This window comes from Purpureocillium lilacinum (assembly GCF_023168085.1).
Source record: "Purpureocillium lilacinum CBS 284.36 DNA, scaffold_2, whole genome shotgun sequence".
NCBI classification, from domain to species: Eukaryota; Fungi; Ascomycota; class Sordariomycetes; order Hypocreales; family Ophiocordycipitaceae; genus Purpureocillium; species Purpureocillium lilacinum.
The window spans coordinates 5,240,017-5,267,251 of record NW_027072112.1 but is presented as its reverse complement, the minus strand read 5'-3'; the positions used below and the strand labels follow the sequence as shown (position 1 = coordinate 5,267,251).

The 27,235-nt window shown below is 59.9% G+C and overlaps 10 protein-coding genes across 10 annotated transcripts; 7 read left to right on the top strand and 3 right to left on the bottom strand.

Moving 5' to 3' along the window:
• Positions 1-279: 279 nt before the first annotated feature.
• PLICBS_003358 (uncharacterized protein) lies at positions 280-2,288 on the top strand (the record flags this gene model as incomplete). Its single annotated transcript, XM_018323100.2, has 6 exons — positions 280-495; positions 568-638; positions 689-885; positions 964-1,344; positions 1,420-1,769; positions 1,848-2,288. 6 exons carry the CDS (start codon positions 280-282, stop codon positions 2,286-2,288), a joined length of 1,656 nt encoding a protein of 551 aa, XP_018178330.2.
• A 1,473-nt stretch (positions 2,289-3,761) lies between these two features.
• On the top strand, positions 3,762-5,425 carry PLICBS_003357 (uncharacterized protein; the record flags this gene model as incomplete). The annotated part of the gene is made up of 4 exons (XM_065600206.1): positions 3,762-4,182; positions 4,240-4,413; positions 4,482-4,816; positions 5,114-5,425. The coding sequence occupies 4 exons, from the start codon at positions 3,762-3,764 to the stop codon at positions 5,423-5,425; spliced, it is 1,242 nt and encodes a 413-aa protein (XP_065456278.1).
• A 1,216-nt stretch (positions 5,426-6,641) lies between these two features.
• On the top strand, positions 6,642-8,552 carry PLICBS_003356 (uncharacterized protein; the record flags this gene model as incomplete). The annotated part of the gene is made up of 3 exons (XM_018323098.2): positions 6,642-8,270; positions 8,356-8,410; positions 8,545-8,552. 3 exons carry the CDS (start codon positions 6,642-6,644, stop codon positions 8,550-8,552), a joined length of 1,692 nt encoding a protein of 563 aa, XP_018178328.2.
• Positions 8,553-8,936: 384 nt separating this feature from the next.
• On the top strand, positions 8,937-9,883 carry PLICBS_003355 (uncharacterized protein; the record flags this gene model as incomplete). Its single annotated transcript, XM_018323097.1, has 4 exons — positions 8,937-9,007; positions 9,063-9,131; positions 9,201-9,260; positions 9,316-9,883. The coding sequence occupies 4 exons, from the start codon at positions 8,937-8,939 to the stop codon at positions 9,881-9,883; spliced, it is 768 nt and encodes a 255-aa protein (XP_018178327.1).
• Positions 9,884-10,150: 267 nt separating this feature from the next.
• On the bottom strand, positions 10,151-11,750 carry PLICBS_003354 (uncharacterized protein; the record flags this gene model as incomplete). The annotated part of the gene is made up of 3 exons (XM_018323096.2): positions 10,151-10,786; positions 10,836-11,447; positions 11,499-11,750. 3 exons carry the CDS (start codon positions 11,748-11,750, stop codon positions 10,151-10,153), a joined length of 1,500 nt encoding a protein of 499 aa, XP_018178326.2.
• A 1,402-nt stretch (positions 11,751-13,152) lies between these two features.
• On the top strand, positions 13,153-15,225 carry PLICBS_003353 (37S ribosomal protein S22; the record flags this gene model as incomplete). Its single annotated transcript, XM_018323095.2, has 1 exon — positions 13,153-15,225. One exon carries the CDS (start codon positions 13,153-13,155, stop codon positions 15,223-15,225), a length of 2,073 nt encoding a protein of 690 aa, XP_018178325.2.
• Positions 15,226-16,836: 1,611 nt separating this feature from the next.
• Positions 16,837-18,663, top strand: PLICBS_003352 (uncharacterized protein; the record flags this gene model as incomplete). Its single annotated transcript, XM_065600205.1, has 1 exon — positions 16,837-18,663. The coding sequence occupies one exon, from the start codon at positions 16,837-16,839 to the stop codon at positions 18,661-18,663; it is 1,827 nt and encodes a 608-aa protein (XP_065456277.1).
• Positions 18,664-19,424: 761 nt separating this feature from the next.
• On the bottom strand, positions 19,425-21,245 carry PLICBS_003351 (uncharacterized protein; the record flags this gene model as incomplete). The annotated part of the gene is made up of 1 exon (XM_018323093.2): positions 19,425-21,245. The coding sequence occupies one exon, from the start codon at positions 21,243-21,245 to the stop codon at positions 19,425-19,427; it is 1,821 nt and encodes a 606-aa protein (XP_018178323.1).
• Positions 21,246-24,688: 3,443 nt separating this feature from the next.
• Positions 24,689-25,369, top strand: PLICBS_003350 (uncharacterized protein; the record flags this gene model as incomplete). Its single annotated transcript, XM_018323091.1, has 3 exons — positions 24,689-24,741; positions 24,834-24,891; positions 24,986-25,369. The coding sequence occupies 3 exons, from the start codon at positions 24,689-24,691 to the stop codon at positions 25,367-25,369; spliced, it is 495 nt and encodes a 164-aa protein (XP_018178321.1).
• A 619-nt stretch (positions 25,370-25,988) lies between these two features.
• PLICBS_003349 (uncharacterized protein) lies at positions 25,989-27,060 on the bottom strand (the record flags this gene model as incomplete). Its single annotated transcript, XM_018323090.2, has 2 exons — positions 25,989-26,477; positions 26,542-27,060. The coding sequence occupies 2 exons, from the start codon at positions 27,058-27,060 to the stop codon at positions 25,989-25,991; spliced, it is 1,008 nt and encodes a 335-aa protein (XP_018178320.2).
• Positions 27,061-27,235: the final 175 nt, after the last annotated feature.

Here is a 27,235-nt window from a genome sequence, read left to right as displayed (position 1 = left end):
TGCCTCGACCCCTGTCCTGCGTGCCGCTCCTCTTTAGCTCTTATTCTGCCAGTGTTCGTTGGGATCGGGGAAACTTCCTCAATGCTACCTTGTTCTCCCCTCTCCTTCGTCTGTTATTGACAGAGAGGGCCAAAAATCGCCAGACAAGGAGTTGTTGCCGAGCAGATCCTCCTTGCGTTTTCGGCGTTTTTTATTGCCATCCTGCCGTGTCTTCGGGCCTCGCTTGCGTACCTTTCGGTTGTTCCTGTCAGCCGTCATTCCTTCGTATTTCGATTTACAATGGAGACACACAGGGACCAGAACGGTCTCGAGCTGCGCAGTGTGGGCGGCAAGCAGCTGCTCCATTCCACGGCCGAAGTCGAGTCCGGGCAAACCAAAACGGCCTCTGTCCTCGAGGGAGGCAACGATGGCGACCCGGACCAAGAGCTGTACTCGGGCCACACGGCCAACGACAAAAGAGACATGCAGCGTATGGGAAAGAAGCAGGAGTTTCGAGTGAGTCGAGACAAGTAGTTGCCGACCCTTTTCTGGACGCATTGATGGCTGACAGTTGAGGGCTTTTGAAAGAGAAACTTTCGGATGCTGTCCACGATCGGCTTCACCATTTGCGTGACGGGCACTTGGATCATCCTCTTGACGTGCGTTCCTCACCAACTAAACTGCCGGCATCCTCTGACACGGAAGAAAGATCCAACACGCAGGGCCTCATCGCCGGCGGAATGGCTGGCCTCTTCTGGTCGCTTGTTTGGTCGCACATCGGCCAGTTCTTCATCGTGCTCTCGCTCGCCGAGATGGCGTCCATGGCGCCCACCGCCGGCGGGCAGTACCACTGGGTTTCTGAATTTGCGCCGCGCGAGTATCAGAAGATCCTGAGTTACCTGTCGGGTACGCGTCTCTCTGCACCGTTATTGACCCCCTTTCATCTGCTGTGTTGTAGTTTAGCTGACCGACCGGCTTATTCAGGCTGGCTCTCGACTGTATCGTGGCAGAGCATCGTTGCGCTGGACGCCTTCCTCATCGGGTCCATTATTCAGGGACTCATCACGCTCAACGACGAGTCGTACTCCCCGACGCGGTGGCAGGGTACGCTGCTTGTCTTTGCCTCGGTCATCGGCGTCTCCCTTTTCAACGTCTTCGCCGCCAAGCACCTGCCGCTCGCCGAGGGTACATTCGTGACTCTATACATCTTCTCTTTCTTCCCCGTCATCATCACGCTGCTGGTCCTCGCCCCCAAGCAGTCGGCCAGCGCCGTGTTCACGCAGTTCACGGACAACGGCGCCGGATGGCCGTCGATAGCGCTGACGGTCATGGTCGGGCAAGTCTCGAGCATGTTTGTCGTGTTAGGTGAGTGGCTGATGCGGTCTCAAGCCTAGAGAGTAACATGACCTGGCGGTGGCTGATACGCTGTCTGTGGAAAAGGCTCCGACTCTGTGGCACACATGGCCGAAGAGATTAGGGACGCGGGCATCGTTGTGCCCAGATCCATGGTCTGGTCGTTCCTGCTGAACGTCCCTTTTACTTTTGCGCTCCTCCTGACGTACCTCTTTTGTATTGGAGACGTGACCGAGGCGCTCGCTTCTCGGACCGGCTTCCCGTTCATCTACGTCTTCGAGAACGCCACGGGGACAGTCGGCGGCGCGACGGGCCTCACGGTCGTGGTGTTGGTGCTGCTCACCATGATTACCATTAGTTCGCTGGCGTCCACGTCGCGCCAGACCTTTGCCTTTGCGCGCGACAACGGGCTCCCGTTTTCCAACTGGCTTGGAGCCGTAAGTTCAATCCCGCGTTCATGCCCACCTCTGCTGTACGCTTGGCAACTCTGACTCGATGCCCCCTTCCTTTACCAGGTCCACCCTACGTGGCACGTCCCCGTCAACTCGGTGATTTTCACGTGCGGATTCTCCATGGCGTTTGCGCTCATCAACATTGGCTCGACGGTGGCCTTCAACGCCATGCTGTCGCTGTCCACGGTGGCTCTCATGGCGACCTACGTCGTGTCGGTCGGCTGCGTGACCGCCAAGCGCCTCCGAGGCGAGCCCCTGCCGCGCTGCCGCTGGAGCCTCGGACGGTACGGGCTGCCCATCAACATCGCCGCCATGGTCTACTCGTGCTGGTCCTTCTTCTGGAGCTTCTGGCCCAACGGCCGCAACGTCACGGCGGAGACATTCAACTGGGCGTGCGTCATCTTCGTCGGGCTCATGGGTCTATCGTCGATTGTGTACTTTGTCAAGGCGCGGCACGTGTATGAAGGACCGGTGGTCAAGGTGCAGGAACAAAAGGACTGTTAGAAAGGGTGGTTTCGGCCGCGGGGGGGGGCATGGCAAGCTGACGGTAGGAAATATGGCGATGCGTAAGGTTCGCCGTTTTTCCAGACGCATAAAGCCGGAACAGGGCCGTTTGCATGGAGAACCTTGGTATATGTCTTACCACCAAGACTACAATTTCATTTACCCAGCTCTTATAGGAGTGGGCTCGACCGTCACAGGTATATCAATTGTGGCTACTCACACGCGAGCTCATTAGGTTGTGCCCAATACAGTACAATAACTTGGGACATGTCGAGACTTCTTTAATCATAGACTGTTAATTCAAATACAAAGCACGATATCAGCAGTGGGTCGTCATTTATGAAAACGCTCGAAATGCTATACCTATGCTTTTTAGTGCCTGGAGCCAGCTGACGAATAATAAGGAGCTGGCCAAATTGGTCGACTCGGCCTGAGCCAAGAAACTCGCTGGAGCTGGGCAATGAAACACTTAACACAGCATGAACAGGTTTTAAACAATCTCTGTCCCTTGCCGCTCAACTTCCGACGCGCCACGTTGCGGCACAGCAACGCTTCGTCACAGCCCGTTTGACAGGCTTTGGAGCCACTCAATCACGCCACGACTCGGGCTGGAGAAAATCAACCGCAACGGGTGGCCCGTCGTCGTCTGTGGATATGAGCTTCAGGTCAGTCCAGTACATGGGGCCCAGCGACGACAACTCGTATCATTGCGTTTGAGCCAGCGACTGCAATCGTTCAACTACGTAGGCCCACCCACCCACGAACGTTGTTTCAGATTCGCCAGCAGAACCCCCGCGCAAGGCGTGCGACGCACAGGCCTGTAACACTTGCGAGGATGACAGGAGAGAAGTAGGAGCCACGTAGCATGTATTCCCAAACTCGTAAACAGCCATCACTCAGCTTAACCAGATAACGACGTATAACCCCCCTCTTAGAGCGTCTGACCACAATCAACTTTGCTACCAGCCGACCTTCGTTGCCGTTAGCACATACTCCTGGCTGCACAGATAATTGGTCTTTGAGAAAACTCGAAGACGATGACTCAGATAGCCTCAGTCCGCTTTCATCGGGCATACATGCACCTTGTCCACTCGGACTTCCTTCTTGGCTCGCGCCCGCATCGGAAAAGCATACAGACTGGATTCCCCGCCTTGAAATTCTTTGTGTTGTGCGCCGCGAGCGAGACACGGACGCTTATCGCGACGGCGCTGTGATACCAATTCCTTCTGCCTCATTGGGCTTCGGGCAACGGCACATCCAGTTGTGGCGTGTAGTGCAGCAGATGTGCCCCCGAGACAGCTCATCCGCCGCTGACGACTGTTTTGTGCCAAGCAAAGAAACACAAATTGCTGGTGCTTCGTGCCCCAAAAAAAAAAAAACCATTAAAAAAAGCGGTTTGCCATGACAGCCCGGCGAGCCATGTGTCAAACGCCCTTCCAGTAGATGATCATACCGACACTGTCGCGCTCCGCCATGGCGTTCGAAAGCATCTCCGATCTGTACGCAACCGCCTTCCTGTCCGGGGTGCTCCTCCACGTCACCGTCTTCCGGTTCGGGGAATGGGACATGTACTTCTTGACCATCGTTGCTGGCACGCTGCTCCTCGACCTAAGTGCAACAGTCGCCGTACGATACGGAACTGCCGTAGGCCACGAGTCACTTTGGGTGGCCTTCCAATTCGTGTCGTCCGTGCTTGGCTGCTGTGTTGTCGGCATATTCAGCAGCATCCTGGTCTATCGTCTGGCGTTCCATCGCCTCAACAAGTTTCCCGGCCCGTTCTTGGCGCGCATCTCAAATATTTATCCTACAGCCCTGTCGCTGAAGGAGCCCAAGTTCCAGCTGCACAGGGAAGTCCAGGCGCTTCATCGACAATATGGGGACATTGTTCGACTCGGTAAGCTTCAGACCACCACACGGCGGCAAGCAAAAGTGCTCACGTTTTATTACGCAGGCCCAAGCGAGCTCTCGATATCCGACCCAAGAGCAGTCGATCTCATTCACTCCAATCAGTCGCGCTGCTACAAGGGGCCGTGGTACAATATCCTGTGGCCGACCCGGCCTCTCAATGCGCTCCGGGACAGGACTGCACATGCAAAGAGGAGAAGGGCTTGGGACAAGGGAATGGGTACCTCAGGTTTGGGCGCCCGTTCTTCTGCAGAGAGAGTCCAGACGGCAAAGACTAACAGCCGGCAGCCCTGCGCAACTACGAACCCCGGGTGACACAATACGCGGTGCAGCTTCTGAAGCGCATCGATGAGTCCCGCGGCCAACCCATGAACGTGACCAAATGGTTCAACTTCTACGGCTTCGACGTCATGGGGGACGTTGGATTCGGGCAGGAGCTTGGCATGCTTCGAGAGGGCGAGACGCACTATTTCATGTCAGCAACCTACCAATTCATGCTCGTGGTTCGACTGTTCAGTCACCTCGTGTGGCTGTTCCCGCTTTACAAAATGCTGCCCGTGGTGAACCAAAACGTCAAGCGGTTCGAGGGATGGATTGTGGAGCAGGTGCAAGACCGGAGAAAGGTAAATGACTGTCTCACGGCAGAGCCTCTGTTTCGACGAGGGAGTGCTGACGGTGCGGGTAACAGAGACAATGCGTCGATTTGTTTTCGTGGCTTCTAGACGACTACGAAGCGCCCGAGAAACCAACACTGCAGGAGACGCTGGACCTCCATGGGGACGCACTGCTGGTGGTCGTAGCCGGGAGGTTAGTTGGCGTCTGGCCTCATCGGTTTCTTCGGGACCAGGACATCGAATGGCACTGATGTTCTCAAATGCAGTCACACGGCGGCAATAGCCTTGACATGTCTCTTTTTCGAGCTTGCGCGGCAGCCGCGAGCCCTCAAGCTTCTGCAGGACGAGATCGACGAGTGCTACGCAGCCGCCGGCGAAGCCGAGCCAAGCGCACAGGCCCTGTCGAGACTGGAATACCTGCAAGCTTGCATGACCGAAACCTTGCGCATGTGGCCGCCGTCTCCGAGCGGGCTCCAGAGAAAGACGCCGCCTGAGGGCCTTCAGCTCGGCAGCGTCTTCATCCCCGGCGATGTGGTGGTGCAGAACCCGCAATATACCATATATCGTGGTAAGGGGCACCGGATGACCCTACCTCTCGCCATGACCGTGGCCTACTAATATTAGTACTAACAATATACCGGCAGATGAACGCTTATTTGCACGGCCCAACGAATTTGTGCCCGACAGGTGGACGACACAGCCGGAGCTTGTCAGCGATACTGCGAAGGAGACGTCGGCATTTGCCCCCTTCTCGTCAGGTCTGTGCACACACGCATCCGCAGACGTTGGCACGGAGCCACAGACGGACACGGCTAACAGTGGCGGTACGCAGGACGCTATGGCTGCGCAGGCAAGGGACTTGCGCTCATGGAGCTTGCGATTGTGGTGAGTCGCATCGTGAGGCGGTACGACGTGCGCCTGGCCCCGAACCAGGGAGCCGTGGAGTTTATACAGGGACTCCGGGACAGCATAACTCTCACGGCTCCACCTCTGCATCTCTGCTTCGACGCCCGGACACCCTGAGCGAGATCCTGGATTTCCTCGGTGCCTGGGCGTCTCGGGAGGCATCCCCTTTTTCAATAGAACCTACAAGTGGCTGCCTGGACGTTGTTGCAAGACGGCGGTGGCCCGGGCGGCTAATAACCCCCCGACCCACCCCTCATCAGGGCAGACCGGACTAGCAATACGGAGTACAGTAACAAATCGATGCGAATGGTGGTGGGTTGGAACCTGGGAGGTGGAGTCCGGCAGAGTGGTCGGTGCCGATGAGGCACCTGTTGGCGCAGCTTCCCCCGCAATTTGGATGGGGGCTTTTGGCGATCCGCCTCGGCATGGCGGATTTGGATTTCGTCGTCGTCGAGGTCCGCGGGGACTTGGTGAGGGGGCCGAGCTGGATAAGGGCCGCACCCGCCGTTTGTTCTGCGCCCAGCGCCGTTGATATTGTTTGATCGAGTCGAATTGCGACCATGATTCGTTGCTCTCAGGGTTCTGTTACCCCGATCCCGGGCCGGCAAGCACGATTCCGTCGAGACGATGGCATAACTTCGTAGATAGAAAGCCCGACTCGTCCGTGAATGTGCCTTGGACTTGTCCCGGTCATGTAACTGGAGCTCCATCGTTCGTGCATCGATAGTCCACGCCGCCGCCGCCGCCGAGCCGAGGTTGATGGCCAACGCTCGCGGGGTATAAGTAGCCTGCAGTAGATCGAGGTAGTCGGCCTGGCAAAACGAGCAGACAAGGCCTCGACTTGCGTTACACTGCAGCGCCCGCGTCGTAGAATATACGAAAATCCCCGTAGCTGTCTCTCCGCCCCGTTGCGTCGTCACTCGCCACGATGCCCGTCGAGTCGCGGTGGTCGGTTCCCATCCCCGACGTCTCCTTGCCGACATATCTCTTCGGTTCGCCTTCGGGCCCAATCTCAGACGCCCTCGCCTACGTCGACGCAGACGACACGCCGAGGTCCCTTACTCTGCAAGAATTCCGCCACTATGCCAAGAAGATTGCCGTGGGCCTGCGGCGACACGGCGTCCAACCCGGAGACCGTGTGTTGCTGTATAGCAGGAATGACATCTACTTTCCGTGTCTGTTCTTCGGCGTCATCATGAGCGGTGCCATCTTCACCGGTGCCAGTCCAGCTTTCGGCCCCAACGAGCTCGCATACCAACTCAAGGACAGCGGAGCAAAGGCCCTTGTCGCGGCAACGGTCGTGCTGGACAACGCCGTCGAGGCCGCCAAGATGGCTGGCCTGTCGACAACGCAGGTCTTCCATTTCGACGGCTTGTTAACACCGGCGAGGGAATCTGTCGACAGAAAACCCCAAGACTTACCTCACTGGACCAACCTCCTCGCATCAGACAGCGACGCCGACGCCTTTCAGTGGTGGGAGCCCAAAGACCCCAACGGGACAACGTGCTGTCTCAACTACAGCTCTGGCACAACGGGGCGGCCAAAGGGAGTTGAAGTCACACACGGCTCTTACATCGCGAACGCCCAAACGGTGGTCCACGTGACAGCCCTCGGCGCGGAGGCTCGCGGAGAGGTTGGCCTGGCATCGCGCGCGCTGTGCTTTATGCCGACGTACCACGCGGCGGCACAGACGGGCTACCTGATCAACTCTCCCAAGCTTGGCGTATTGACGTACATGATGTCGGCGTACTCACTCGAGAGGCTGCTGCATAATATCCAGGAACACAAGATCACCGACCTGACAGTTGCTCCTCCCGTCATCGTCTCCCTTGTGTCGAGCCCCTTGCGGAATAAGTACGACCTCAGCAGCATCCGGCGCATCACCTGCGGCACAGCACCACTGGCGCCGGGACTGGTTGACGAGGCTTCGCGTCTCTTCGGCGAGGGAGCCGTGCGCGTTCGACAGGCCTGGGGCATGACGGAACTAACGTGTATGGGATCAGTGCCCGACCCGGGCAGCACCGACGGCGACGCCAGCTCGGTTGGCGAGGTCGTCCCTAACAGCCGAATCAAGCTCGTCGACAGTGATACGGGCGAAGAGGTCACTGAGGCAGGTCAGCGCGGGGAGCTGTGGTTCACGGGACCTGGGTTGATGAAGGGCTACTGGCGCAACCCAAAGGCAACTGCCGAGACGATGCACGTCGACAGCGACGGCACGAGGTGGATGAAGACGGGCGACATCGTGACGCTGGACCGCTACGAGCCCGGGGCCAATATCCGCATCGTGGATCGGGCCAAGGAGCTCATCAAGGTCAAGGGCTTGCAAGTCGCACCCGCTGAGCTGGAAGCGCTGCTGCTGACGCACGACGACATTGTCGACGCGGGCGTCGTCGGCGTCAAGGTGCCAACGGGCGAGCTTCCGCGCGCTTACGTCGTCAGGGCGCCGGGGAGCACGGTCTCCGAGGACGACGTCCGCCGATGGGTCGAGGGCAAGGTTGCGCGGTACAAGTGGCTGCAAGGGGGCGTGGTCTTTGTCGACGCCATCCCCAAACTACTGGTGAGTGCTTGCCGTGGTGGTTTGTCAATGGCGAGGAGAGAGGCTTGGGACGAAACCAGACTGACTTGAGCACCAACAAAAACAGTCGGGCAAGATTCTGCGCCGCGCTCTGCGGGAAAGAGCGCAGGCAGAACTGGCAGGTGCGACGCCAGCCCTTGCCAAACTCTAGGAAGCAGCCCGAAACGATGCCTCTGGCGCACAACCTTACACTGGAGGGTCCCCGATAAGCTTGCCATGGTCCTGCGTTGGGTGTGTTATTTTAAGTGCGCGTTAGGTTGGTAGAAGCAGTACCTGCATAAGCGTTGCCTGCGTGTAATACCTTACCCGACTGCTTGAGCCTCCCGTCAAGTAAAGTTATTCCTGATATGCTTCACACCAGAGCCGCAATCGTGAACGAACCGAGAGACTACTCTGCCAAGTAGGCAGGCAGGCAGGCAGGTCAGCAGGCCGTGGCGCCGTCTCCCAGCAACACCATTCAGGCCCAGATTCACAGCTCTCGCCCACGCTCTGGCGTTAGGCAAACCTCAAAGCCAAAGCCCCATCCTTGACATCCGTCGCCCCGTCTTCATCTCCCCCCCCCCCCCCCCCCCCCCCCCCCTTCGAGGTTCCAATCTTCCCCGCCAACTTCAACACGGCCGTGCCTCGTTGCCCCCGACCCGAGTCATCATGGATCCCCTGCTGGCCATCGTCGCCGAGTATATCGGCAAGGCAGACCGGGGATTCAACGGCATCTACCAGTCAGTCGCTCCGCCGCTGCAGGTTTCGGAGTGTACGAAGCTAACGGCCGTTCAGCACCATGGCGGACCCCGAGTTCCAGTCTCTCGACTGCGAGCTGAAGAACAAGATCATTGCAGAACTCACGTACGAGAAAGCTCCGTTTGCACCTCTGAAAACCAAACGGAAAGATGCTCATAGTTTGATCCTTTGCAGTCGCCGAGCCAAACGGCAACATGAAGCTCCGTCCTACAAGAAGCGCACAGATAACGTCAGGTATACACCCACTGCTGCTTCCACGGCAAAGATCTCATAACTGACATGGCCCTAGAGACTGCACTTCACCTGTCGAGTCCAATGCGAACGAGGAATGGGACAGGGACTGCCGAATCGTCGAGGCCGATGCACGAGCTGCCCTCCTTGCCGATGGCTGTCCCCCTTGTTATCCACCCGAACTCCCTGTCCCACTGCCGAAGACTCTTCCTTGCGAATACTATGACATTATCACCTTCTGGCGGCTTCATCTGAACACGACCGACCACGTCCTCGCCGCCCAGCACGCCGACTGGCTTACCTTTCGTCGCTGGCATCGGCGCCACGGCCAGCCCACCGATCCTGCCCTGGCGCAGACACAGACACAGGCGCAGGCACGGCTGAAGATGTGGGACGAGTTTCGTGCCTACCACGAGCGTCAGTACGAGACCATCGTACGCCGTCGCGACAAGGCTAGAGTCAGCCAGACGCAATTTCTCCAAATGCAGCCCGGCAAAAGTGCTCAACATCAAATGGGCATGTATTCCAAGTTCTTTGCTTGGATGGAGCAGCAGCGGGAGGACATGGCGGAAGCGGCGCAAGTTGAGGCTGCGGCTCGTGCAATGCTCACCATGACCAAGCCCTAGATGATCCAGGATCAGCACATAGATCATACTGCTAGTACAGCGGGAGCGGACCATTTGAAACCCCAACAAATGTTAGTATTGCAAAGCAAGGCCGAGATGGGCAAGGCCCGTCCAGACATGCAATGGAACGAACAGCAAGAATGCGCCGTGTGGTAGAGGTCAGGCTGCAGAAAAGAGCTCTCGTGAGCAAGGGGATAAATTCAGTCAATGCTATGCTATTGAATGCAATGTCACAGGCCGTGCGAATGTATATGTCTAACCTGGCGCCTAGGCCACCGGGGCATAGAAGCTGAATCGGCCGTTGGGGTCGTACTTCTTCTTCAGTGCGCTCAGCTTGTCCTGGCGCCATTTGTCGCTGCCGTACCACTGCTGCTTCGTCTCGCTGCCGTACGCGTAGTTCACGTACGTGTGCAGGTCCTTGCGCCCGCTGGCTTGCTGGAGGACCGAGCGCAGCTGCTCGCCCAGAGTCTTGGCCTTCTGGTCCAGATCCGCCCCTGCGGGCTGGTACGTGATAAGAGGCGCTGCCAGGAGGTTGTCGCCGCGGAACGCAAAGGCCGAAGACTGATCGGGAATGGCACGAACGCCCTGCTCTGAGTAGCCCTCAAACATAAAGAGCGAGTTGGCAAACTCGGGGTTCTGGTGCGTTGCCGCGGCGAAAATGTCGTAGACCTTCTTTTGGGCGGCCACGTTGTATGTCTCGAGGTAGATAGGGAAGCGCGGGTTGGCGAGGCCTACGTTCTGGCAAGGGGGCGAGTCGAGGGCGATGCCCGTCCAGGCCGCGAGGTCGGTATACGTGCCGGAAGCGGGGTCGGTGACAGCGGGGCCGATGTCATGGAAGGGCTCGGTGTAAGCAGGATCAACCGACTTGACGCCTTCCTGAATGATGTAGAAAATGATGACCGGCTGGACCTGTCAGTCTGCGAAGCGCTCGCCAGAAGTTTGGTGTGCCTACCTTGTCCTTATCCACGTCCGGGTTGTTGAGCCAGTAGGACCAGTTGATGACATCGACGGGCTGAGTTCCGTTCTTGAGCAGGTGCTCGTTGGCAGCCTTGTACACCGCCTCGACCTTGTCGCCCGTGAAGATGAGCGTCTCGATGGCCCAGTCGCGGTGCTGAATATCGTAAAGCTTGGTCGTGACCGAGGTGACGATACCGAAGTTATGACCAGCGCCCTTCATGGCCCACCAGAGATCCGACTTGGAATCGATGGTCTTCAGAGTGCCGTCGGCGAGCACAACGTTCATGGACTGGAACTGGTCGGCCACCAGGCCGTGATGACCCTGGAGCCATCCGTGGCCGCCGCCCAGGGCAGGACCCAAGAGGCTGACGCACTCGCAAGTGCCAGTGACCGTCTGCTTGCCCGCAGCCCAGAGATCGTCCGTCACCTTCTTAGACATGGTACCACCTCCGATGGTGGCCGTCTTGCCGTCGTTGGAGATCTTGACGCTGCTGAGCTGGTTCATCCAAATCTCGATGCCGCCCTGCATCTTGCCGAGGGTGGTGATCGAACCATGGGCACCATTGAAAGCGAGGAAGGGGACGCTGATCTTGTTGGCAAATTTCACCTGAGGCCACCATTAGCCGCTGAAGTATCGCTGGTGACTGTCAGTTCTCACCGTCACGGAGACGTCCTGCTCGGTCGCCGGAACGACAACGACGTTGACCTTGGGAGCCTGCAGCGCGGACCAGCGAACGGTCGCTTTTTCAAACTCAGGGTCGCCGGGCCAGTAGATCTTGGCGTTGGCCGACAGCTGCTTGGCGAGCTCCTTGACCTGCTCGACACCGCGAGCGTCGAGGATGCTCCTGGACGCAGCGGTCATTGCCCAGGCGGCAACGGCCGCCACAGCCTGCAGTTTGAAGAAACGCATTGTGTTGAGGCAGTCGGTTTCACACCGCCAGTGAACCGTCTATAAGTGCTGTTCGATGTCTCACAGTCCACCGAGGCGTGGTGGTGTACCGGTGCGACGCTGGCAGTTGATGCTGGCAAAGTGCAACGCTGCGAGCGCGGGGGTATTTATCAACCACCCTGATCGCCCGGTGGACATCGTGCCCATATTCCGTACCCGCAGCTGTGGTTCTTCGGTACCAGACCCAGCGCCATCCTGCCGGATCAGAGGCGGGTAAGCCGAACGCCGACTTGCCATGCGCGTTTGCCGGGCAACTGGACCGAACGTGGCGGGCCAAGCTTGGTCGGCAAATAATTTCGCAGAGCGCCGTGAGCGCAAGCGAGAAGGCAGACGCAAAAAAAGAGGCGGCCAATGGGCCCAGCTCGGGCGGCTGGCGACGACTATTGTGTCACCCAGGCTGCGGCGATGCCATCCATGCCCGCACCGCCGTCGCTTTGCAGGCGTGGCAAACGCCCCTGTCCTAGATAGCGTCAGCCACCGGCGTACCTTTGCCCCCAAACGGGAAGACGTCCCTGAGCACGCCGTGGCATTCGTGGGTCGCTGGAGACACCAAGCAGCTTTCGTGAAGGTGCCGGATGGCGCAGGTTGCTCGGCAGGTGGTCCGCTACACTGGGCCGCGCCGATCCTTTAAGCCGCTTCGAGGTGGGTGCCACCGCTGTACCGTCCGTCGGTCCTCGCCTTTGACGCACGACACATCCCAAGCGAACGGCCGTGCGCTGTTCCTGAGGAAGCCACCGAGTCAGAGCGAACACTCGGCCGAGTTGGCCGCAAGAGAAACTGTGAGGTGAAAACCAAAGCGGTAGTCGTCGACAGCCAGGCAAGACCGGCACTGCCTTCCTCGAGCGAGTCCCATTGGCTTCCAGAAGCCTGCCTATCACAGACAGGCAATTACATAGTATTGCGGTCACGTGATGACGCGAATGGCAAAAAGTTCAGACCCGACGCGGCAACATCTTCGTCTGCAGCACGCTTCACGTTTTCGTGTGCATAATGTTGTAGGACGATGCTGTCCTTCAGTGGCATACGACAGGCCTGTCCGAGGTCAAGTCGCCATCTTCACCTTCTCCGCCCACAAAATGCCTTGCATCCCCGACTGCACGGCAGCAGCGAGCTCAAGCGAACCTCGATAAACGCCCGTCCATTCTCTAATTCTTTGTGCCGACAACAAGATGCCTCGTCGACCGCCGATGCGACTTCCGCTCAGGAGATCGAAAGAGTAGTTCGAGAAGCCAAGCAGCGATTTCGAGACACCCTCCCGAAGGACTATCTCAACGACCAAGAATACGCCCTCTACGAGCGACTGTACGGTCCGCCTCTGCGCGAAACCGTCCCCGAGGATGTTGGAATACCAACGCATGCAGACATGGGGCCTGCACCCCCGCGTCCAGACAACGAGGGAGTGCTTTTGCGACCTCTTGAGGGTGGAGAATTTGAGGAGGTGACATACGAGATCGACCGGCCGACCGATACTGCGGACTCAGATGCCGCGCCAGTTCTTGGAGCCTTAGGAGACGCCTCCGTACAAGACCTGATCCAGAAGCCACCGGGATACGTTGAAGCTGTAGCTAGGAATCAGCGCGAGCATGACGCGCTGCAGAAGCTGGCCCAGGACTTTGAAGCCGCCCAGAAGCAGCCTAAAGAGAGGGAAGACGCCGAGGCGCCGGCCGCTCAAGACCTGGTCGAGGAAGACGAGACAACCTGGCCGATTGAAGCAGAGTACGATGGCAGTGAGCGGGAGCCTGGCGAAGTTCGGCGCTTCCACAGATATACGCTGGACGGGAGATTCCACGGCAGCCCCGTCGAGATTGCCCTTCCGCGCGAGGAATTCGTGGAGCCAATCCGCGAACTCCTCGACAGAACCCATCTCAAACACGTCAAACAAGCAGCTGAGGCTGCATTTGGCGGCCGAGGCCTCCCAACGTCCCCGGCGACACCAGAGGGCCTCAAGAATGGTCGCATGGGCGGCGTCGGGCTCCCGCCCGATCAGCGCCACATGACAGAAATCGAGGCAGACGCTTTCCTGGCCGGGTACCTTCCTCCAGCGTACGCATCCGTTGCGTCTATCCTACGTGAAGTGCGGAAACGGGTTGGGAGCGACTGGATCCAGTCCCGGCTGAAGCAGGGCAAGGATGGCGGCCTGAGTGTTCTCGATGCTGGTGCCGGTGGTGCGGGCCTGGTTGCCTGGGAACAAATCATCAACGCCGAATGGCAGCTACTCAAAGAAAGGGGCGAGGTCAAGGGGCCACAACCACCTGGGAAGAAGACGGTCATTGCCTCGTCCGACCGGCTGCGTAATCGCATCAAGGGCTTCCTTCATGAGACGACCTTTCTCCCGCGGCTGCCAGACTATGAGCACTCCGGCGAGATGCACGGCGAGCACCTTGACGCCGGGCACAAACCCCAGCCGCGCAAGTCGTTCGACGTCATCATTGCCTCTCACTTGTTCCTCAAGGAGAAGCAGGACCATTACCGCCAGGCCATTCTCAACAATCTCTGGAGCCTTCTCAACAAAGATGGAGGCATCCTCATCGTCATCGAAAAGGCTCACCCTCGTGGGTTTGAAGCCGTCGCGCACGTACGAGATACTCTCCTGAAGCAGTTTCTGCTGCCACAGTCTGGGGAACCCTCCCTCACTCCGGAGGAGTTCAACCCTGCATTCCACCGGGAACTGGAACCTGGGCACATCGTCGCACCCTGCACAAACCACGGTGTATGCCCGATGTACAAGGAACAGGGCAAGAGCAAGGGGCGGAAAGACTACTGCCATTTCAGCCAGCGATTTGTCCGACCGACGTTCTACAGCAAAATGTTAGGAAACACGGCAGACAACCAGGGCGAGGTTGAATTCAGCTACGTGGTAGTCCGACGTGGCGTGCCCAAGAGCAGTCCATTGACCGGCAAGGAGGCAACGGAAAGGGCAATGCTGGGCTACGAGGCCTCCGAGGCTCAACCCGACATGCAGACGTTGCCGCGAATGGTGCTGCCTCCGTTGAAGCGGAAGGGCCACGTTACCCTTGACCTATGCACTCCCGAGGGCAAGATTGAGCGGTGGACAGTTCCCAAGAGCTTCAGCAAGCTGGCTTACCACGACGCCAGAAAGTCCCGATGGGGAGACCTGTGGGCTCTCGGGGCGAAGACACGCGTGCTCCGCAACGTTCGGGTTGGAAACGGCGTTGACGATGGGGGCAAACGAGCCGCGGATGGGAAGAAGCCGCGCAAGGTTGAGATCAGCATGGACGGCGGACGTATGTCTGCGGCCGAAAAGAACGCGCCGCGAGACCGACGGCCGAAGAGCAAGGAGGCCAAGAAGAAGGATCTCATGAAGGAGCTCTTTGCCGCGGAAGAGAGGGAAGAGGCCATGATTGAGAAGCAAATGGACGAGGAAGAGGAGGCGGAGTTGGAGGAGGCGAAAAGGAAGGGTCACGGCGAGCGGTGAGCGGTGTAAGATGAGATGACTCTTGTATCATACCTTGTACACTACACGACGACCAGCTCTCACACAAGCGGAGATAGATACCCGGACAAATGAATCTAGGGACATGCAATCCTGATTGCTCAAAGTCACTCATTGCTGCTCAGGCGAGCTGCCACGGCCGATCACTGTATGTGCCAAGGTCACGAAGCAAGGTATGGTTTGGTGCCTTGCCCTCGTGCAAGCAACACTTCGGACTCGGTTCAGAGCTCGCCGTTTTGGTATATGCAAAAGACGAGCGCTGTGCGGCAGCTCCCATTGTTGTTTCCACGCTTGTCAACGAGTTGAACCTTACTCGCCGGCAGGGCACGCTATCACGTCGACCACGTGCATAATCCTGAAGACGTCCAGCTCAGTAAAAGGGCCGTCCCTGGCCACATTGACAGTCAACCCGACGGCATTGGGACAGGCTGCGCCGAGGCCAATGCACTTCGACGAGAGTTTATGCAGCAGTCGTGCTTCCTCGACAGCAGAGAATGGCGGAGGCCATCTGTTGTCAGGTCAAAGTCCTACCTTTTTTTCGTCGGATCAACGGCTGATCACCTCGTTCTTTACGTTGAATTGGATTTTGAGAGGGTGTTAGTTCAAGGATCACGAAGGACTCTGAGAGCGAGAGCAAATTGGCGGAGGCGCGCATCTTTGCATCAGAAATCATGACCCCAGCCATCTCTCTTCAGAAACATCCCTGCTGCACATGGTGCAGCTATTTTAAATAGGATTCCGAGTAGAATTAGCGGCTGCAGCGGCTCAAACGTGTGTGCCGTGCCGCCCATGCAGTCCGGATGATGCCATCGCGGCTCAGCGTTGACATGCAAGGGTCCCCTCCGACAGCCACCCGACCGACTGCCGACGCCAGCGCTTGCTTGACTTGCGCTTGACAGCCAGAACCGGGCAATTGCATACCACGAGGAGGCCCCAAAGCAAACAGAACAGTACTGGATCAATTCCGGGGTTTGACGACTCTATCGATACATGGCGATAAGACTTGCCTGCCTGCTGCTATCAACTGGTCGAGTCGTCTGCGCAAAGATCGATAAGCCCATGCGAAAGGTGCATCTCCGCGCAAACTGGCAAAACCCCCCGACGAACCGAAAGCCAGCACCGCGAATGTGGGCGCTCTGCGATAATGTCAGCGCGGCCATTGGTCCGATAACGGCCCCACGGGGGGCTTGCGTCTTGGGGGCGTGCTCCAGGGCGGCTCCGGATCCCAAGAATGGCGTCAACTTTGGCGTGGATTGTTCAGCGCAGAAAAAAAACTGGGCCGGCCGCGAAGACGCAATCGTGAGAGACCGCGGCCGGACAAGTGTGTGTGTGTCTGAATAAAAACGTCGGGGGGCGCGCCCCGGTGGCTGGCCGATGGCCCGAGAGACAATTGTGACTTGAATTTTGGTTTGCGTTTGCCGCTTTTGCAACATTCCGGAGCAGCTTTGAAGTGGTCGAGACGGCCTCGTGCGCAAGACGACAACGACAGTGACAGGGGCAGGCAGGCTCCCCCAACTACACTGGGATCAGACCGCTGCAGCGGCCCAGCACAGGCGTCCATCCAGGGTCGTCGCCTGGCTGTCAACGCTCAGCATGGCCAGCGCTGCGACTTCCGTCGCCAACACCGGCGTCAACACCTCCAGCTCCAACAACCACAACAGCAACAGCAGCAACAACTGCATGCTGGCAGGCCTCGTCTGCCGAGACAACATCCACCTCATCATCGGCACAAACCCCCTCGCCGCCTCCCGCTGCAACCAGTCCCTCGCCGCGGGCGCAACGCCCATCCTGCTCGCCCCAGAGACGGCGGAGCTGCACTACGGCCTGCAGGCCAAGATCGACGACAGGTCGCTCCGGTGGGAGAAGAAGGCGTTTGAGGATGACGACCTGTTCCGCCTCGGGCGCGAGGCCGTCGGCCGCGTCGTCGACGCCGTCTTCGTCACGAGCGGCCCGCGCGACCCCCTGAGCGAGCACATCTCTGCGCTGTGCCGCCGCAACCGCATCCCCGTCAACGTCGTCGACGCGCCGCACCTCTGCACCTTCACCCTCCTGTCCGTCCACGCCGACGGCCCGCTGCAGGTCGGCGTCACCACCAACGGCCGCGGCTGCAAGCTCGCCTCGCGCATCCGCCGCGAGATCGCCGCCTCGCTGCCCCAGGGGCTGGGCCCGGCCTGCGCACGCCTCGGCGAGGTCCGGCGCCGCATCCAGGACGACGACTGCCTCGCCCTCGGCGACCTCGACGACTCGCTCGACCAGGGCGCCCTCTTCAACCGCCTCGTCGCCGAGGAGGACGTCCGCAACCGCCGCATGCGCTGGCTCAGCCAGGTCTGCGAGTACTGGCCCCTGAGGAAGCTCGCCGCCGTCGCCGACGAAGACGTCGATCGCCTCTTCGCCGCGTACACCGGGCCCGGTGCCGACGCCTCGCGCAAGCCTCACCATGACGCTTCTACGCAGCGGAGGGTCGGCAAGCTCATCCTCGCCGGCAGCGGACCCGGCCACCCCTCGCTCCTCACCCGCTCCACCCTCGACGCCATCAACCGCGCCGACCTCATCCTCGCCGACAAGCTCGTCCCCGCGCCGGTCCTGGACCTCATCCCGCGGCGGACGCCCGTGCACATCGCCCGCAAGTTCCCCGGCAACGCGGAGCGCGCGCAGGAGGAGCTCCTCGAGGCCGCGCTGCAGGGCGTGCGCGAGGGCAAGACGGTGCTGCGCCTGAAGCAGGGCGACCCCTTCGTCTACGGCCGCGGCGGCGAGGAGGTGGACTGGTTCAAGGGCAAGGGCCTCGGCGACAGGGTCCGCGTCCTCCCCGGCGTGACGAGCGCCCTGAGCGCGCCGCTCTTCGCCGGCGTGCCCGTCACGCAGCGCGACGTGGCCGACCAGGTGCTCATCTGCACCGGCACGGGCAAGAAGGGCAAGCCCCCGACGCCCCCCGAGTATGTCGCCTCGCGCACCGTCGTCTTCCTCATGGCCCTGCACCGCATCGTCGGGCTCGTCCGCGAACTCACCACGCACATCTCCCCCTCCTCCCCCTCCGCCGCCGACTCACAAGACACCACCACCGAGAGCCCCCCGTCTCTCGAGGCCCTCGCCGCCGCCGACGCCGACGCCGACGCCAAGCGCGCCCTCTGGCCCCTATCCACCCCCTGCGCCGTCATCGAGCGCGCCAGCTGCCCCGACCAGCGCATCATCCGCACCACCCTCGCCCACGTCGCCGAGGCCATCGAGTCCGAGGGCAGCCGGCCCCCCGGCCTGCTCGTCGTCGGCAGGGCCTGCGACGTGCTCCACCCCCGCGAAAAGGGCCGCGCATGGCTCGTCGAGGAGGGGTTCCGCGGCCTCGATGACGACTGGGCCGACGAGCAGGCCGAGTGGGCTGCCGGACTTGACGCTGTCGTCGACGCGCGCGAAACGGCAAGTGCGTGAGGCCCGGCGCTCGTGCCTGGCGGCCTCCTTGCCACGCAAGCGTGCATGCCGGCCTTGCCGCGTGTTGCAAGCATGACTGCGCCGCCGCCGTCGCGATGATGCCTCGCGTATGACTCTTGGTGTCACGCCATGCACATGCGCGCTGGTTCAAGTCCGCGTCAGATATCACAAGTGCTTGGCTACCATAGCGAAGGTCGTTTCAAACGGACAGTGGTGCGGCCTTTCAAAGGCGTACCTTTGCGCCCGCGCCGTCACAACGACGGTGTCTGTCTGGTGTTGGGGGAGTGTGTCGGCTAACCATCTTGTTTGGTTTTCCCATCGTGTCGGAAATGTGTGGGCTTTGCATGGAGCAGGCATAAACAGACGGAGCATCTCAGGCGTATTCAGGCTCAATGGTAGCGATTCATCAGAAGCCTTTTTTGGCCAGTCCTCGACGTCTTGCGTGCGTCCCCCGCGTGCCGAGTCACACCATGAAACAGTATTGCGAAACATGTGTGCAAATCTCTATTCCATTGCCCCTCTACCAGGGCATTCTCGCTCGAAATGCTATGCAGTACCATCGACCTAGCCGATCACGGTCGGCTCCCTTATGCATGTTTATACAAACCCACGTCTCCAACATCGCTCCTCCCTCTGGGGCCGAATCTGTCCCAAGATGAGTCAAAGCCGGTAAGAGACGGGATAGGGGAGAGACCACAAGTCACATCCCAAGTTTTGAATATGTACAAAAAGAAATCTTTGAAGACGCAGTTCTTGGCAAATCACCACGTGAAACTCTCTTCGATGAAATCAATCACGGTATCGCCCTGCAGCCGACGGACGGCGCCTCGCACGTCGTCTGCCAGGCCACCAGGCCCGCAGACCGTCACCACCATGGCGCCAATCTGGTCTTGCACCTCCTTGGCAAGCAGCAGCGGGACATTGGGTCGGCCAGGGAACATCTTAACTGTCGAGCTGGCGCTTACGATATCGCGCGGGTTCTCTGGCCGAGTGACAAACACCTGGATACGGAGAATGTCTTTCCGGTTCGGGATGCGTAAGACGGCGTCCATGAAGGGGCGGACCCACTCGAGCGACTCGTAGCTGCGGATGATCCAAACGAGCGTTAGGCGGCGCGTGGCAACCCTGTTGTCGTTGTAGCCCTCGAGCAGATCCCGGATATGCGAGATCTGATGCGTGATGCCCGTCGATCCAGCGAAGAGGACCACGTGCCCGTAGGAGTCGAGGTTATGGTGGCCGGCGTAGGGGCCCTCCAGAGCTGCGCGGAGCCGGATGCCTTTGTTGGACTGGCAGGCACGCTCGAAAAGCTTTCGGGTCATGCCGGTTTGGGCGCCGATGATAAAGGACACGGCCGTACCGGCATTGCTCTTGTCGAGGCCAGTCAACGGCTCCTTCTCGGCCTGCGGCAGGGCGTTTGTGGCGTAGTGATCAACCCAAGCCACGGAGAAAGGGTGGCTTTCCCACGCCAGGATGCCGGAGAATCGCAGGTAGGCATGTGTTCCGGGCTTGATTCTGACGTAGCGGGGAAGATAGACCGTGACTCGGGTAACATCGCCTGGCAGGGCCTCGCAGAGGGCGTCAGTGAAGCCTCGATTGGACCAGTTGTTAATGACGAGGCGGAGAGCTCGGGCCACGCGGTCAGCGATCCATAGTGCCACAATGGCCACGATCCATGGCAGCTGCGGCAACGCAGGTGTCGCTGCGGCGCAGTGGATCCAGGTGCCTCCGAAGGCGACAATGGCGAGAATAATGTGAACGTTGAGAAATGTTTCGTAGAAGGCGTGACGGAGGGGCGAGAGAGACAGTATCAAAATCAGGACCATGGCGGCGCCGCCCCAGAAGCCGGAGCCGATGAACCAGCTCTTCAGAACGGCGCCGAACGCCTTCCAACCCTTGTCGGCGACAGCGGGAATGGCCCAAGCGACGGTGTGAATGACGACTTCGGCAACGACGATGCGGCCCATCCAGCGATGGAGGAGGTTGTATGTATCGAAGCTGATCTTGAGCAGCGGGATCAGGGGATTGTTGCGACCTGCCATGATGATGAGTGGGACCATGTTAACGATGGCTAGGGTGCCTGAGCGACCGCGCAACTCGGCACAGAACTTGTACTTGTTCTCCACGGCCCAGTTCAAGAAGAACATGTAGACGATGTTGCTGCCGAGATAGAAAAAGAGCAGAACAAAATGCAAACGCGAGGGGAGGGTGCCAACGTTCAAAGCCGACGACAGGCGCAGCTCGCGGTTGTGGCGCTTCCGCAGAAGAGGGGCGTAGATGAGATGCTTCTTCATGCCGGGCATCCAGTTCCACTGCGACGTCTTCCAGTAGTTTTGTTTCTCACGGGGCACCGACATGGCCGACACCTGGCGAAGCTTCGCCCACAGGATCTCCAGGATCCGGATGGAGAGCACGACCAGCGCGACTATGCCCAAACTCCACCACAACACGTCCTTGAACAACATGTTCATGGGCTGATTAACGCCATTTAGCGCCGTGTGATACGGGGCGATTGTTGAACTGGGCTGTACCTCTTTGTCAGAGCCACCGCCTGCTCTTACTTCCAGGGTCCGCGTGGGATCCATGGTGTTGACGGTGTAACGGGCTTTGGCGATCCCGCGCCAGTGTAGGGAAGTGGTTCGAACGCGACGAGGGAGGGGGAGGAGGCGTGCGAGGGAGGTCGTGTTGAAATGAGGCGACAAAGAGAAGACAGCGGTATTGAAAGATCCTGGGGAGGGCGCCTGGTCGACAGGTCGCCAGTCCGCAGGGCGAGGTGGTGATGATAAGTGCAAGAGTGACAGGTCCACGGGGTGGCCAGTCGGGGGAAAAGAAAGGATGATCCCAGCTTCTGCTACGCTCGCGGGCAGAACGGCATCATGTGTGTAACAGGGAGGAGAGAAGATGTTTCGAGGGGAGTCCTCGGGTGCGTGGACAATAACAGGGAAGGGACAGAAGGCGTGGTGTGGTGGTAGTATTCAGAACAGGCACAATACCGGGCAGGTGGGCAGCACCCCTGACGCCCTGAAGCGGCGGGCTTGGACAGTGAGCTAGGTAGGGATGGGTGGTGGCGCCTTGGCGGGTAAGGTGCGTCGGGTGTGGTGGGTGGCGGCCAGGCGCGCGTGCTGGCGGGCGCACCTCCCTCACTGAGGTACCGGACCTGTGGATGGCGCTGGCAGCTGGCGTGCACCTCTGCACAAGGACTGACTGCACAGCTGGGTCTGCTTATCGCAGGTAGCCGGGCGATGCCGAAGAATGCAACCTTCCGGGATAGCGTGCTCTGGGCGCACCGACAGGGCAAAAACTCTGTTGTGCGCGATAGTTGACCGGGACAGGGCCGTTGGTGCGGCGGACGAGAGCGGTGCGAGCAAACGTTTGAAACGCCGATGCTGGAAATCGGTGGAGAATAGCGGCGGCAAGTGGCCTAGAGAGTGCAACGTTCGTGGTCGATGGGCGAAACGATGGGGCGAGTCGGCGTAAGAGAGCGCGTTTGGGCGTGCGCGAGGCGATTTATCAGGCGTCGGGACGTGAGGTTTCAAGAAAGGAAACAAAAGTGGCCGCGTCGCTTTCTTGTCGCGACGACGTGCGATGCTGAACAGTCGCGGGGGCCAAGGGGGGTGTGGCCTTTGTGTGTTTGAGGTGCCGCCCAGGAGCCGATTGCTCCGGTGATCAGTGAATCAGGGTTCGGCGGTAGAAGACGATCATTCGGGGATTGTTTGGTTTTGGTTTTGGTTTGGTTTGGTTTGGTTTGCTCTTTGTTGCCACGAGCCCAGCCGTGCGGTGAAATGTTTTGGTGGAGAGGAGGCAAAGGAATGCAAGTGACGGTTGATGTGCGACGGGGGCCCTCGTGGGAGAATGAGGAAGGGGAAAGAGCGAACCGAACCGTCTCTGTCCGTCCACCGGTCCGTCCGTCGATTCACCGCGGAGAGATGCAGACACAGACGCAGATGCAGACGCCGCCAGGCCTGGAGAAAAAGGAGCAGATCTCTGCCAGATATGAAGAGACCAGAACATCCCTTGGCCGTCGACTCGCCCTCCCGTGTTGGGCCCCTTGTTGGCTGGCCTGGTGGATTCACCTACGACTCGGACTGACTGACTGGCTGGGTGGCGCAGAAGATGAGCAGCAAGGATCCGCATGGCGACGACCCAAGCAAGCCAAGCAAGCCAAGAGACATTCGTCCATCCAATGCCAGTGAGACCAGCATCGTGCGAGGACGACGAGGCCGCGGAGCAAGGGCGAGCGGCCTCTGCAACGTCACTGGCCCGCAATGTCTCTCGTGCCCAGCCTCTGCGAATGGAGCATCCGTTCGCCCCCCCTTGCCAGGCTTGCTATGTGCCCAGCGGCCAACGAGGGCGGAGCGCTGCCGATTCCCGTGTCTTTGCTTGACGCACGCTACGCCGTACTCGATCTTTTTTTGCTCGTGCTGCAGCGATCCGAGCCACGGGATGCTATACTTACTCGTCGAGCTCGTGTCTGCCGGCGGGCGACGTGGACTTCCTTCTGCCCCCTGCGGCTGCGGGCCCGATGTCGTCGGATGCGAACACACGACCGCGATGCAGTGGCTGGCCGATGTCGTTTCGCCCCAGGCACGCCGACAGGGGCAGATGCACGAGTCGAGAAACAAGCTCGCCATCAGTGCAAGCCACTGGCCTCAGAGTCGGCAGCGCCAGGGTCACCCCCGCGCTGCGAGTGGCCGCCGCGCGCCCTGAGTGGTCCGCCCCTGCCGCCCCTGAAACCCGCCACTGCGGCTCCCTGTCAGGGGCGCATCGCCGCACTGAGATCCACTGCATCCACTGGCCATGCTGCGAGGGACGCCCCGCGGGTGGCTGCGGCGGGCTGGGGCCATCGGGGCCCGCCCTCCCAATTGGACAGATGCCCCGTCGTCCTTCTGCCGCCGCCGCGAACTCCACGACTCGCGCTCCGCCAACCGTTCCATCGCACGCTGCTGTTCCTGCCTCAGCGTCACCCACAACCCACCACCCACCAGCCGCATTGCCGGAGAAGATCTACGACTTAGGTTGTCGGTGGCCTCGTTGCTGCCGCACCAAATGCATGCTGGCCGCCACGCTTCTGTCGGACCGTCGAGGAACTGACGTTGCAAAACGCGCAACCCAACAATTCGCATCTCCCAGGCTCCTTATCGCGAGCAAACTCTGCTAGGCTCTCCATCACTTGGGCTGTTGGTTCCACAGCATCCTTCATTCGGGGAACCGGAGTTGTTGCTTGGCCGGCTCTCTATCACGCGACGGCCCCTGCAGCTACAGCACACAATCACATTTCCCCTGCTGTGCGTCAATTTCCTTGACATGCGCGCATCGTGGCCCATGCCACCCCGAATGCCGGCAGGCTGGCTGGCTAGACCTTTGGGAGCCAGACCCCGTCAAGACGCATCGCAAAAGGAACAGACATGTATCGTTACGTGCGCAAGGTGCTCTTCAGCTGCCTCTTCTGTCTCGTAGGTTGATCAATTTTGTTCTGGCGCCGTCGTGTCAATCCAAATATCTGGTACCGCGCCGCTAGTCTGTATCAGACATATTGAATGTCGCTCCTACGCCTCGCCATCAAGGGGCATCGTGCCCGTCTTTGACGTCTTGGCTCGTTCAGCCTGCGACGAGAAAGACGGTTCGCGCCGAAGGCGACATGACGTGCCGCTGGGCCGTCTGTCAATAAGCCACTGTTGCATCCCGCCTTGACAATGGAGGAGGGGCCGTCCTTGCATGGTCTTCTTGGCAGCGTTGACGTCCAAAGGTGGTTCACAGACAACCCCGAAAAAGATGGAGGGGCACACGGCAGCGCAGCCACACCTTCGATGAGGCCACCCCAGCCACGCTGAGGCTTGTGGGCTACCTAGGTATCAGCCCAGAGCGCCATCGCCTCAGGCAGCCACAGGTCGAGGTCCACGCCCGCCGGCTCGGCCACCAATGACGCCAGAAGTCCCGAACTGTACCCGGAAATTTCCAGAGCCGACGAAGCGTCACGAGCGCCAACGTCCAACCTCGCCCGCATCAGGCAGCCATTGATCCCGACACAATGGGTGCCAATACCTCCAAGCAAGACGCCCAGGGCGGCTATCAGTGGAAGGCGTAAGTCACCGATATCACTGCCGCCATCGGCGCCCTCGAGCATGCACCCACGGACACGCAATTGGACTGACACGCTCGCCTCGGCAAAACAGCTCAGGGCCGCCCAGCGTCTCCCTCGACGTCCTCGAGTCGATGCAAACTAGCCCCGAGGTACGGCTCTCTATTTCTGGCCTTGGACGCCGACGCCCGCGGTACTCTACCCCGACGACTGGCATCCCCGGCTAACATGACGACGGCAACGCAGACCGACGCTTCGCGCGCCAGGCTCATCGAGCAGCACATCCAGGCCCGCGTCGCCGAGGAGCTCAAGAAGCTGCAGAAGCGGGAATCGGAGGCACTGAACCTCGCGCACGACAAGCTCGCCGCCAGCAAGGACGCCGCCGCCGCGGACGAGAACGCGCCCAGCCGGTACACCGTGGGCAAGGAGGTCGAGGAGCTGCGGCGCAAGCTCGAGGAGCGCAAGAAGGTTCGCGCCCTGCCCGATGACGTGGAGAAGGCGCGCGGCGACGTTATTCGCTGCCTGCGGGAACACGACCGCCGGCCGCTCGACTGCTGGGAGGAAGTGGAGAAGTTCAAAGCCGAGGTGAAGAAGCTGGAGAAGGGCTGGGTCGACAGGGTGACGTCGTGAGGGAGACGCTACGCGATGGTGCACGCATGCGTAGAAGCTGCGTGAGGGACGGCCATGTGGAACCCTTGTATGATCCCATGAGAGAAGGGGCCTGCGGAAGTGGCATGTGCTTGGATCAAGCCCAACGGGATGTGTACATTTAGAGCGTCGACGGTGGCCAAAAACTGCATAGAATATAACGTACCACACAACGCCAAACAGCCGCAGTTCCGTTCGTGTCTCCGAACGCTTGAGACTGTCTGGTATCAGATATGGCACACCGATACTCCCGAACTGGCGGCCCACTTCTTAAGCAGGACCGTCTCTTAGACCCCTATTCCATGCCAACAATTGGCAGCGCCGACCTTGCAGAGTTAACGAGGGTCTGCGCCTTCGACAGTATGGCTCTCTGAGCAGTATCACTGATCGCAGGACATTGTCGCGTCTGCCACGACGTAACGTCGTGAGACCTGACGCTTCGCGTATCACCAAGCGGCATGACATAGTCCTGCGTCTTGAGACGTCACAGCCCACCAAGCGTCTGCTTCGAAACGCTTCCTGTTCTGGGCAGCTGTGGACGAAATGCCCGATCTTGGCAGAAGTTCGAGTTCGTGTCTGGTGACGAAGTTGACCTCGGCCATCACGGGAACTCATCGGTTTCTTCCGCGGCGCTTTTCTGGCTCTTCGCAGCCTCGAGCTCGGCTTTCCTCTTCAGCCCCTCTGCTCGCATCCTCTCCTTTCGCTGCGCCGCGTCCTCCCACTCCCCACCGGCAGGGTTCTTCCTCGGCTCGGGGTCTCGCAGAGCCAACCTAAACGACTCGCGGAACCTTGCAATGCGCTTCGCGTTTTCTGAGAAGCGCTCGTTGCCGATGTCTAGTACCGTACGCAGGTAACCCGCGTCCACGAGTCGTCGCCGCTGCCACTGCCCACCCGCCAGAGCGTCGTCGTACCCGAGCAAAGACTCGAAGCCCAGGCCCATGGAGCGGACGGCGACAATGGGCGTCGCGGATTGACCGTCCGACGAAGCGTCCACGATGTTAATGGCGCCCGACTCGCGGAAGCCGGCTTGCAGCGCGGCGCGAAGGATGAGCTGCGCGTGGGTGAGGGAGGAGGTGAGGATATGGAGGATCTGGGGAGTTGGGCGTCAGCTCTGCCTACGCGTGTTTGCACGTTTTGTAGGGCGTGCTGCTCACCATGGGTTCAAATTTGAAGTGTATCAGCCTGCGCTCCGTGCTCGCGCGACTTCTACTTGAAGGTATAGACTCGTCGTCTGCCGTAAAACCCAGGCCCGTGACCCAGGCGTTGAACTTCTCATCGGTGTCGCAGGCGACAGGCTCATGAGACACATGAAGCCATGTGCCACCGGCGCCTTTCCCGCCCACGCCAGCAACCTGTTCCCGCTGTCGCGGTTGCCGAACAAGCTCGTCGTCTCTCACGACATCATTATCAACTTCAAGGCCAAGGCCCGTATTTGCCGCTGCAGCCCCCTTCCTGCCCTCAAGGAACACGCTGACCCGACCTGCACAGCTGCTTGTCGTAACGAAGCCTTCGGCGCGGTTAATCTCGTCAATCAAGTCGCGGATGCCCTCGTCAACGGACCCCTTGGGTGAGGCGTCAAAGTATTCCGCGTCTGGCACGCCCAGCTGCTGCAAGATCTTTGTCTTCTTCTCGCGAAACGAGGGTGCCGGCGCGGGGAGCGAGCGCCGCTGCATTTCTCGGTCTGCGCGTGGCCTGCCGCAGACAGCTTCTCGTGAAATGGTACGATTTTCGCAGGCAAGCGGCTCAGCGCGGTTCAGTCGATAGGGCGATGAGTGAGTGGAGGACTGAGTGTGGGAAAATGTGTGGGACCGCAGCTGTTAGCGAGGTATCGTGGGGTGGTGTGCTGAC